The 12,622-nt window shown below is 42.7% G+C and overlaps 1 protein-coding gene across 1 annotated transcript in view; it reads left to right on the forward strand.

Moving 5' to 3' along the window:
* The window catches only part of LOC119661726, a 170,969-nt gene extending 160,348 nt beyond the window's left edge, over window positions 1-10,621 (forward strand). Inside the window, exons 2-6 of the mRNA XM_038071191.1 lie at window positions 4,024-4,238; window positions 8,803-8,963; window positions 9,021-9,251; window positions 9,337-9,620; window positions 9,741-10,621. Of these exons, the coding sequence (XP_037927119.1) occupies window positions 4,024-4,238; window positions 8,803-8,963; window positions 9,021-9,251; window positions 9,337-9,620; window positions 9,741-9,979 (1,130 nt within the window). The 3' untranslated portion in view covers window positions 9,980-10,621. The remainder of the gene's footprint in view (window positions 1-4,023; window positions 4,239-8,802; window positions 8,964-9,020; window positions 9,252-9,336; window positions 9,621-9,740) is intronic.
* The last annotated feature ends 2,001 nt before the right edge of the window (window positions 10,622-12,622 follow it).

Below are 12,622 nucleotides of genomic sequence, written 5' to 3' on the forward strand. Positions count from 1 at the left end.
TGGGAGAATCATCCAATCCGAAGCGGTGCAGATACTGCCTGTAGCAACCACCGTGTTCCGTGAGGAATTTAGTAATGTGACTCTAACCTCGCCGCATTTCTACGCTTTGTGTGCCCCTCCGTAAGTCTTGCATGGTGCAGCATTCTCATTTCTTTCGCCAGAATCTCGACAAGGATCATGTCTTCCACCACCAATACTACCTCGTCTGATGTGGTTCTAAAGGCACTGCAAACCCTCAAAACCATCAGCCGGTAAACCGAGTTCACCTGCTTCCGTCTCTAAGAGTTTGCAAACAACTCTCCCCAAACTGGGGCGAGTAAAACAAGATGGAGGCCCCACTCCGGCTAGAAGCAATCACCGAAAGTATTTACACCCACCAATATAAGGCAAGATTTTTGTAAGTCCCGCGGTGGCACTGGCTGGCTTTTGGCATGTATATTCTAGGTGTTCTCTAAAGCTCAATTTTTTGTCAATTAGCACTTTCATTAAGGCCAGTTCCATTTTTGCGTCCGCCAAGGTCACCCGGCTCCATCTAGCCTGGACTTTACAGCTCTTACTGTTTCCGTCACTTATACCTCCTCATCTTCTGGATATTTTGATGTAACAATCACAACTAGGCCTAGCACACCCAACAATCGTAGCCCCCTCTGGGACGGGAAGAACAGCTCCCCATTATACATGATATTCCAGAGCAAAGGACCAAGTGCCGATCCCTGGGTACCCTGCGACAATGTTTTCTTTTTGGGGCTCTCATCCGCTCCGTACCACAGAGTCCTCTCTGTGAAGTAGTTTTCCACCAAATTCGCTAAATACCCGGGGACAAGCCCACGTCAACGCCCCTTTGATCACTCCAGTTGAATGCGTTTTTGACATCCAGCACCAAACTGGCACACCAGTTACCAGAAATCAGTGCACCTTTTGCCAGGTTTACCAGGAAACCAGGCTGGCATTCCGACAAACCATTGCTGACTTCGACGATGGGTGTCTATTGTAGACGACTCTCTCCATCATCTTCCCCATGTATTCAGCAGGCAGACAGGATGATACCATACTGGGTTTCCAGATGGCTTGCCAAGTTTCGGAAGCAACACCAACTTCAGCTTTTTCCACTGGACAGGGAATATTCCTTCTTTTAGGCAAGTCTCGATGGTGTTAACGAAAAGGTCGGGCCTAGTCCTCACTGCCAGTTTCAAAACTCGATTGGAGATGCCATCGAAACCTTGGGCCTTGTTGCCACCGATCCTACCAGTTACTGGAGGTATTCTGCCCTCATTTAGCTGAACAACCGTTCGCCTTCCCCTATTTCCGAGGTGATGGAACAGAGTAGTAACAAGCTGTTTCAGACCGCCTGGAGTTTCTGGCAACATGCCGGGTATCTTGCCTCCCCTTTACTTCGCACAAAGGCATCTGGGATCTTGCTAGTGCATGCATTCGCGAAGTGCCCAAACAGGACGCAAAGCACCACTATAGTGGAATTTGTTCTCCTCAACGGCAGACTACCCATCCAATCCGCACTGTTCTGGCCGCCAAAAATTTCTGCGCTGCCTCCGCTGGTACTCGTATGAGTACCGCCATAGGCTTTTCGTATACCCACAATAAGCTCCTCCGTAAATTCTTCAAATTTGAAGTGCTGCTGTCCAAATTTCTGCTTTCGATGTCACTTCATCGGAATCCTCACATTGTATGTTTTTGGGCCCACACTGTGGCGTTTTCCCCAAGTGAGTTTTTAAGTTGAATAGGAAGTCATTAGTTTTGCCTATTCTGGACCTTTTTTCTTCGAATTTTATTCACATTTCCGCTCAGATCTTTTTCTCCATCTCTCGTCTTTCATAGTTGTTTTATGTTCTGGGTATCCTTCCTATAGCCGTTTTTTTCCACGCAAGACCATGTACAGTCAGAAAAGAAAGTGCATAAACACTGCAATAGGTATGGGTCTATCCGCCAACTGGGGTCCCACCTGATGAGAGATCTGGCAACTCCTCACAACTATGCCTGTCTGTCTGTCACACCCGATTTGTTTGGAAACAGCTGAAGCTATTGTTATGAAATTTGGTGAGAATACGTGTTCTATGTGCTGCCAGTTTGTGTTGAGTTTAAGGGTGCGAAAGGTGGGTGTAAATTGTTTTTAACAGAATATGGTCTTGTGGGGCACCAAATGAATGAGCTTGGTTAGCACTTTTCGAAATTGATCTTATTTCCAATATTGAAAGAAACGTAGGGGAGTGAGTGCTCGAAATGTGTGCCCCGAAAAGTGTGACAAGTCTCGTTCTGAGAACCTAGCCAACTGAAAAATCTGAAAATCATAAAGGTCGACCTAAACAAAATCAAAGCCTCAAAATACATCCCATTCCGATACCTGCTCAAATAAAGTTATGAGCGGAGTTGAATATATCAAGGGATATTTTGAATTTTTAACTATGTATGAATGGATAAAGATGCATAAGAAATTTTTCACACAAGATGAACACAAAACCTTTATGTCTGAAGCGTCAAACCGATTTTCTAACTCTCATTTGATAAATACAATCTGGAAAGGGAAATCTTTCTCTCGGCGAGTCTTGGGAAAAAGTTCACTTGGGATTTTCGTTTCAACTCAAGTAGCACAGGGGAAAGGGGGAGTAGTTGCGGCTTGGAAGGTGGTTTCAAGGGAATTCGCAGATATGATAAACGAAGGCAGGCAAGATACGAAGTACACGACTGGTGGGTTGTCGAAAAATGCATTAAAAAAATCATCAAGGAAACTCGATAGTTGGTGAGACTGAAAAATTGATGCGTCAGTTTTCACAGACTTTTCCTCATTTTTCTTATGACGGAAGGAGTAAGAGTATAGATACGTCAAGTTTTCGGCATACGATAAGAAAAAATTATGTTGTTAGCTGAACGAGAAATATGTCAAAGTAAGACCAAAGAGATGGTCTTACTTCGGTGGAAGGAGCAGAAGGATCAGGATGGGTTTCAAAAGATGCGCTCGACCGTAACTTTTTGGAGTCTACACGCAGGGTACTTTCTCTAGAAGGTCTGCTTTTCCTCAATCTGTTCTCTCCTGGTTGAGGGCCCACCTAAACAACATAATCAGCAGATCTTCCTTCGATAGTTACGCAGGAGTTCATCCTTGATCTATTCCTATTTCCTTTATTACTGGTCTTCCTTTTTTATTATATATATTTACCGCCCTTATTCAAGGATATTCATTTGTCATTTGTCACTCTGTATAATTCCTTTGTCCGGACTTTTTGGCCGGTTTATCGGAAGGCTCGGGTGATACCAGTAAGATTCAATTTTTAATAGGAGAAATGTGAATATATGTATATCTTTCCATTCTATTTGCCCTGAAACCACTATGTTAGGCATGTTTGAGTAAGCCCCGTCTGTTCACCTAAATTTTCTGCTGCCTTCCTGAGTTAAACTAAAACAATTACGGTCTCTTCAATCTAAAAAGTTTATAAGTACAAACTATCGGAATGATTCGATGTCCCCATAAGACTGAAGACACCTCAAGCCAAAAGTTTCGAAGAAGCTAAGATAACTAATAAGTATCTTTGGCAGTGAAAACGACATAGAGGACATAATTACATTGAAGAGTTTAACAATTCCATATGCATGACAATCTAAGTTACCTTACATATTATCTGCATCCACATAACATTAACCATGTTAACTAAAAGACTTGATATCGCTTCATGCAATACCTAACGAACTATTTTCGTGGTTTGCGGTTTATCGTGATATATTACAAAGCCACGATCAGTGATCATGAACCAATCCTGAGAATCTGTGTCACACGTTAGCATTGTCTGCACAAAGTACTGTCGCTCCTTTCAAATGGTATTTCTCAATGTTCCTAGTGATGCCCATTTTGGCACAATTTCCAGATGATACTGAACTGTACCGTATTTTTCAAAATTCTTAATAGATTGATTACTCATATATATAATACATATGTAGCCACTTAAGATATAACATATAAACACATTACTGCCAACAAACTTCCTTCTCAAACTTACTTTACTTTTTCTCTTACAGAATCACACAAAGTTCATTGCACAGAAGATGTCATGAGAGTGGAAATTGCCATCCCTATGGGAAAAGCAAGCGAAACAGAAATCTATCTGGAAGGACTGAAAGGATATCCAGATGTAAGATGTCAACCGAAAGTGAATGAAACATGGGCAGAATTCACACTTTCGCTGGAAGATTTTTACACTTGCGGGATAACGAGAATGGTTAATAAATTGACGGTAAGGAAAAGTGGCTTATTATCCTACAAAATTAGAACGATAAACTAAAAGCTAACTTAGAAACTATCTTAACAATTTATCTTAATCTAAAATAAAAACTAGTGACTAACATAACTTAAATCTATCATAACAAGTTCTTTCAATGGATTGATCGATAAGTCCTGTTGGAGGAAAAGTCAGACAAAACCTCCACTCGCTGAAATTTTAATAAAATGGGGTGGGCAATGAGGGGATCGTGGATGTGGATAGGAATGGGACATACAAGAGAGGTTTTGGGACTGGAAGCTAGAAAAGGTGCTAATTATGGGATGGTTTATAAAATTGGAATTGGGAGTAGTCACCCATGTAGAAGGTTGTTCTACCTTATGGATCAAAAAGACGGTTTTGGGATTGGAGTGTTAGGAGCAATTGAGGGAATGGATGAGTTCGCAGAAGGTTCACTTCAACAACCTCGATCTGCATAACCTGGGTAATGAGGGGGTTGGGATGGGACTGGCACTTGGTGAAGAAGTTAAGAGCATGAGAGGCTAGAACGGAGTCTATGTGGGGATATTGACTGCAGTCGTACAGAATCTAGTTGGAGATGTATCTGGTTTTCGTTTGTAAAAGTATTGGAAAAGTGGCGGAGGACTTTGAACCTTTAGCGCCGGAGCCGTTGTGTATAGAATGGTGAAATGTCGGACCAGAAAATCAGGAGGGGACCTTCTGGAACGTTGGGATTTTGCCTTTAAAGATAGAGCATAAGGATCTGAAAGCATCGATTCCACGGTTCAGTGCATTGGTACTATGAGGTACATGGAAGAGACGAGAGTTCATAATCACTCCGAGATAGGTAACTTCTTCGACGGCTGGGGTGAGGGTATTGTGCATTTTGAGGGACAGGATACAGATGTCCCACCGCATTATCGGTGTGAAGCGGATGTTTCGATGAAACAGGATGGTTTCACATTTCTGAAGCTTAAGGGATAGTTACCATTCGGTAAAGTATTTGTGAAGCTCGTCTAAATAAAAATTCAGGCGACCTTTGTCTAACAGGATGTTTTTGGTGGAGTTGTAAAGGACCAAGTCCTCCGCGTATTGGAGGATTCGGATGGCATTTGGATGCGGATTTGATAATAGTTTAGGATAGTTGTCGGTGAACAAGGAGAAGAGGGTGGCAGACCGAACTGATCCTTGTGGAAACCCCGCAGGACATAAGTAAGGTGTCTAGAGCTGTGACTGTATGCGGACTTGGAATTTCCGCCCTTCTAGGTAACTAGCGATTAGCTCGGTAAGATGCGTATGAAAGTTTAGGATCCCGAAAAGTTTAAAGGAGTCTGTGCTGCCATACGCAATCGAAAATGTTCCTTAGATCGAGGAGACAGGCAGTTGTCTGGCTTTTCCGTTTTAGACCCAGAGAAACGTCTAATCTCAAAATGGACAGGACTTGTTCAACCGAGTGTTTGGATCGGTTGTCAAATTTTAAGTCGGAGATTGAGTTGTTGGTATCACTATGCTTGTCAATCTGAAATTTTATAGTCCGCTCGAAAACTTTCGCGGAGGAAGATAGGCTCAAGATAGGCCTGTAGCTATTGGGATTGAGTGGGTTTTGGTTTTTCTTGGTGATCCGGACAATATGGAAACTCTTCAATTAGCAGGAAGAAGCGCGTTGTAGAGGCAATGGTTGATTATTAAGGATAGGATAACAGAAATGCTTGAGGCGAATTTCTTAGGGAAAATTGAAAAAATTGTTTTTTGAACGCGGCTATTGAAACTTGGTTAGAGCTGTAGTAGCGGAAGGCCGAGTTCAAATCTCACTGATGGCAGAGAGATTCTAGAGGGGAATGGTGTAGCGGGCTAGAACCAGGATTAACCTTTCTAGCGATCGGATTTCATTTAGAAGGATTTCAGAGAATATCTGTTTCTAAATAATCTCCGCGGAAGGTCTTCTGATATTTGGTGTCTTCCAGGATATCATTTGGACTTGAAATAAAATTGCAGTAATTGAGGGAACAGATCAGGATCAATTCATCACATACTTGCCGAATTGCTTTAGTGAATTGACAAACTGTCGGGTTAATGGTATCGTCGGCGACTTGGCTGTTGGTGAGGTGTTAAAAAGGCTGAAATTTGGATTTATACGTTTCCAGTTGGCTTTCCGGGAGTCAGGGACTGATAGTGGAGAGGAGGGGTATGGCTTTGTTGGGAAGTTAGATGTCGAAGACTATGGCGTCGTAATCTTATGTCTGGGACGGTTTCAAGGAAAGGAAAAGTGATATTACCGTTGATGAAAATGTGGTCGTGGTAGGAGTGGACGAACCTTTTGTTAAAGGTGGTAAAGGCTGGGCTGAAGAAGGAAGAATGCAAGTTGTTGAGGAATTGTTGAAGGCGTAAATCCAACCAAGACGGGTGTCATCGTTCAGATTTCTGGGGGGCCCAGGGTTTGCCGAGTGCACACAAAGATTGAATGTTTTGAAAGTCGCTGATGTCTAGCCAGTAGACTGATACTACGAAGACCAGAGAAGACGGGTTTTAGAAAGAGATGAGGGTGGTTTCAATAGAATTGAACGTATTGGGAAGTGGGAAAAGTTCTGTGACCAGGAACTTTTCAGATACGTGTGTTGTGGCCTTGGCGGTCGGGTTGAGGTTGTCCGTCCGGAAAAGGTTAAAATTAAGAAAACAGGGGTTGCATCTATAGTTCCGCTTAGTTTCACACACGAGAACTAATTGGGTTTACGTTCTTTTAAGATAGGTCGAGCACGTGCCTGCAAGCTCAGTCGGTAATGATGATGTTTAACTCTATTATCCTAATGTCCATTGTTTGAAATCAGGATAGCGACCATCGGGTTAAGCATGTCGACGGATTTCCTGGCGAACTCAAGGAAGTTCGAATTAGAGTTATTGCCAGACGGGCGCGAGGTGTGGCTGCGGAACTGGATTTCGTGGCATCTGCGAAGGCCACAGATGGTCGTGTGGACGCCCGGTTTGTTATGGAGCGGCGGTGATTTGCGGGGTTTGAGAGTGAGCAGGACGGCAGGGTGGCACGTGTCTTCGTCCTCGTTACGACCTGTACAAAGCCGGACAATGATGGTAATTGACGGAGTGGTCGTTGTCGCACTTAGGGTACATATTGTGGTCTTCTGGCACTGGCTTGCCCCATGTAGCTGTTCATCTGGCGTTAGTTTGATACCAGGTAGCCCAATCGCTGACAGTTTATGCATTGCAGCACCTGTTTATCCTTAATTTACTCGAAGTAGGCATATCGAAACCTCGAAGTATGCGGCTTGTGGTTTATTGGGAAAGAAGGTAAAGAACTTGTTTCGGTTTCCACCAGGATTTTTTGGCGACCGAGTGGTCTTCCGCGAATCTAGACCGTGTCTGATGTACGTTTCCTGGCTTTATAATCAGGTAACTGTTGCTGAGTGCATGAACGATTTTCAGATTGACAGTCCTAAGAGTTTCATTGCTTTCAATAGAAGTAATAACAATGAGTGACGGCATTTTATAGTTTACTTTCTTTTGCTTTGTTAAACCAGGTTGCTGCGAGGTCGTGTTTTGTTTAGATGAGCATGGGGATGCAACTTTGGATATCATTGGGAATATAATAACTATGGTGACTCTTGCCAGACCTCCGTATCCTCAAGCTGCTGCGGCTGCCGCGACTCGCTATTGCGCCGAACATGATAATTGTTTGGAACCCTCGACTGAGGTCGTTCATTTTTTTTTAACATGCGTCTATTTTGTCATTTAAATGCAACCACTTCCTGTATCTCGGATACAACAATCGGTACGCTCTGAACCATCTCACCCAAGCCGCAAGTTCTGTCAGAGTCACTCATGTGGAATTCGGACTTGATGGTATCGTGGGAATCGATGGCAAGGTTGTGGCCGAACTTGCAGCGTTCTTGCGTGTCACTCCAGTGAAGCACAAGAGAACGTCCGATTTGTGCACGAGGAGTGCATGCTCAACCGAGTATTTGTGTCGGTTGTCGAATCGAAAGTCGGGGATTGTGCAATTGGAGTCACAGTGCTCGTCAATGATTGCTTTTAAGGTCCGCTCGTAGATCTTGGCGGAGAACTTTCACCTTTTCTGTGGGGGGGGGATGTTTTGGGTTAGGATCGCATTTTGTTGGACTGATTTGTCTGGGGTTCAGTTCAGTGTTGGAAAGGCGGTAGTGGACTTCTCCAGTTCACGAATTTCGGCAAGTAGGTCATCGGATTGCGGAGGGTATCTATTTCTTCTTCTAGTCTCCGCCTGAGGACCTTTTTGTACTTGATATCGTTTAGGATATCATCAGGGAGGGTAATGAGGTGGCAGTAGTTTATGGGACGCGATAGGATCAGTTCGTCACATACTGAGCTGAATCGCTGTTTGGTCGATTGTGTTATTGGAAACTGTACTAGTGGATGGGAGTAGGAGGAGTTGAAATTTAGATTTGAGGGCCAGGTCGATGCGTTTCCAGTTTGCGCGGTGGAAATCGGGAACTGCTTCCTGTTTATACGTACATACTTCCTTTTTCCTTACACATTCTACTGTAATAGCAGTAATTAAATTTTAACTTGAGTTTTTAAATTTCTTCCGCAGGGTAAAAAAGTATATTACCACAAAATCATCATCGAAGAGGAAGAGGGCAAAGAAATCGTTAGTGTGAAATGTATTACAACTGGACCAGTCTACAATGTACTGAATAGAACGCACACAGTATCCAAACGAGATGTTTTACCAGCTGGTTTCCAGGAAGCTGAGTAAGTTCATTTTAGTTTTGTATAAGAACCCCACCTAATTCATTCTTAATCCAAAAGGGACCTAGACATTACAATGTCTTATACAAAAAATGCTCCTGAACCAATCATCGATGTGGGTGTCCGTCAAGGTGGGCAACGTGTAACTGGTGAATTGAACGTAAGTCCAGGTACACCTCTTGTGATGGAAATTTTTTTGGACAAAACTTCTGCTCCTGTTTACGGATTGGGTGTAACATACATGGAAGTTACCGATACCAAGAACCAAGAAGAAACCATCATTTTCAACGGGTAAATATCATTGCCAGTACTTTCTTATTTACAAATAAAAGTTTTACGATATACTCATATTCAAGTGTTCAAATCTTTTCCTCAGATGTTCGATCGATCCCTACCTATTCGAAAACTTCAACACAGTCGATGGAGATTTCTTAAGTGCTAAGTTCAGAGCGTTCAAATTCCCTGAATCGACTTACGTGCAATTCCGGGCTACAGTTAATGTATGTTTGGACAAATGCCAAGGAACATCCTGCAGCAATGGACAAATTGGTTATGGTAGAAGACGTCGTGAGATCCGACCAAATGCAGATCCTAATAAGGTTTATGAGTTCGCTGTTGGCACCTTCATCAAAGTCAGCGATATTGAAGGAATCAAGAAAGGTAAAAGATTTTTATAATATAGTCTGCTCGTCAAAAAGATGTTATAACGTGAATTGGATTTTTAAAACTAGTAGAAATATCTTTTCACTATCCTGAATTTGTTTTTCCTTCCATCTTTAGGCGAAATCCTGGAACTGGAAGAAAAACTGCGCCAATTGCAATTAGTCAATCAAAAGTTAGCCCGGAATAGCAGGGGAAGCGCCTCTGAGCACGATATGCCAATGTATCCAAAAGACTCCGCAACAGTTGTGGAAGAAGAAACGCTCCTGAAAATCGCCGCCACCAGCCGCTCCTCAAGTTTCACATCCTACAGTCCGATTCTTCTCGTTATCGGAGCGCTTGTAAAACTATTGCTGTAAATATTGACCTCGTAACAAGCTTTAAAATTGTAGCAACAAATATTCTTGAACTAATCCTCATGGAGTGAAAACTGCCGCCCAGTCCCTTCTACATAGTACTATACTTCGTAACTGCCTAAAACATAGTATATTCTCGAATATTAACCAAAATACTCAGAGTGTTAATCTGTTGGAGCAAACGGCAACGTATAACTGGAACTTCCAACTAGTCCATGTTAAGTTTGTCTAATTTTTCAGTTAACAATATCCTGGCCTCCTCTACTTTGCTACAAAAGTATCTTTTGATTTAACTTAAAAACTTTAAATACTCACTTCGACTCTCAAGTTGGTTAAGTTAAACATGCTCAAGTGTGATCGTCTGTTAGGAAAACTTGTATATTTCTTTTTGGTATCAATACTGAAATTATTTTGTCTCTGTTAGCAAAATTTAAACGGGACGACAAAACTATTTCGACGTTATAATGTAGTAAGTTATGTGTCGACGCTTGCATTAAACAACGAAGAAAAAAGATAAATTTCTAAATAGATTTCTCATGATACTTCTCCATTAACTCTTTGCTTTGTAAGTAACGTTAGATAATGACTAGTCTTCTAAGTTTAACTTGTAAGATATACAAAATTACTAAAAATAAAAATGTCCATACTAAAAAAAAGATGTTTTCTTTTCCTACTGTTCATTTCACTCACCAACTCCAGGAACAAATTTTGACGAATTTCTATCAGTTAGGACTCAAGCCCTACCGCCATTTGAGGATTGGATTGTATCTATCCAGCGATCTTCAAGGAGGATATGGAGCACCAAGAACAACCTCTAGGTATTTCCTACCTGTACCTTTCTGACCCCCATAGTGTGGTCGGTTAAGGCGAGACAAACTAGTTTTCATTGAAAGCTAGTACCACTACAAAAAACTGTATGTCTGGGTATCACCGGTGCAGTTTAGATGCACTTCGCAATTCGCAATCCTTGGGTAAATATATTCAGAGCACTGCAATGAGACCAGCTCACAAACCACGAAATTGAAAGATATATTAGAAGAACTTAGTCCAGTTCTTGTAATGCCTTCTTATTCTTAACTCCTCATTCATCACCACTGGTAAGAGATATAAAGCTAGCCTTAATCGCAGAGAATATTGAGACAGACGAGAGGAATGCCTGACAGGGAATACGCGAGGTTTTTTACGCCAATGGCCAAAAAACAAAACAAAGTTCTAGAGTAGCTGGCCCACCTGTCCACGATTTTTCAACATTCATTCAGCCGGGATGATTGACAAACAGGTGAAGGATACGTGTCTGCTAATCTACAGCGATAGCCAAACAACCTTGAGATTTTTCAACAGTCCGTTGGTAACCTCAAAAGTCTTCCAGAAACATAGGCCCAATGTATCAAACATGCGTACTTGCAACCGTTTTCGGTTTCTAGAAATATTGCCCCAGCTCTGCCCTAGACATGTCCCTCACTAAACTATTCTAGATCATGTAACTGTAGGGCTACTCATTGTTGTCCTTTCTTGATGTGCGGCGTTTTCATCTTTCAACCAACTGCCACATGTCCACAGATACTCCACCCGTGTAGTGATAATGTGGTTTTCCAGCTGGATTTGTAGCAAGTCAGAATGCCGCAATGCCATCTCACTTGCAGCTAAAGACAATGATGTGCGCTTTCAATGTATTACTCAAATGTTTGCATTGCCTAAGAAGTGAAATCTAGGTCCAATTCAACTGAGGGTCACAATCTTATACTCGGCGAACATTGACCATGCAGGTCCGCAAACACCTGCATGTGACTGGACCGAGTTGTTCCGTTGTTACATGCATTAATCGGTGCCAGCTAGACCCAAGACTATAATGTGACTCACTAAAGATGGGTAGGTGATATATATAATATCACGAAAGTGATATCACTTTGTGGTACAGCGTCATGTTACCAGCATCGCGTGTGATCCAAACATCCCAGCAGGTAGAGATAGTGTGCCTCATTCGGGCCATCGAAGGAAGGCAGAGGACATCATCGGCATGCTGGGTGAACAGAACCCGGGCATGGACTTTGGACACTGGAGGGTAAACTTCATCCATCATTCCACTTTTTCCTAGATAGACTGAAATTCAGTCATATCAGGAAGCTATAGAGCATCATCTCCATTTTGGGAGCGAAGAACAATGATGGTCTTCGACTCACACAATATAGAGCAAATTGCAGCATCTTCCGTGCGCTCTCCCACAATGGAGCTGCGCGCGGAGAATAGTGCATTCAGTGGCGGAATCCCCTTATGGGGGTTCGCACTGGTGAAGGGAGTACAGAGTGAACCCTATCTGTTAGTAACTTCTCCTAAACCTTCCACGGAACAGGTGGAAGAAAGGAAAGCCAGAGACGTGAACGGAACTGACTTGATTCCAGTTGGAGTGATCGAATCTACGCAGACCGAACACCGCGAATCCGTCAAGGTGCCAAGTGGAAAACAGACGAATGCTCTGCGGGATGAGATGAGATTTTTCATGGATGAGGTCAAGGGAACTGTGTACCTCCAAGTGCGGTTTTTCTCAGAGAAATCAAACAGGAGGGGATCGAATTTCTGGCGGTACGGTGTGCGGGAAACTCCGTTGCACGCAGACTGCGGCACACGCTTCTAACTGTTTTTCATAAC

Source organism: Hermetia illucens, chromosome 1 (genome assembly GCF_905115235.1).
Source record: "Hermetia illucens chromosome 1, iHerIll2.2.curated.20191125, whole genome shotgun sequence".
Classification (NCBI taxonomy): domain Eukaryota; kingdom Metazoa; phylum Arthropoda; class Insecta; order Diptera; family Stratiomyidae; genus Hermetia; species Hermetia illucens.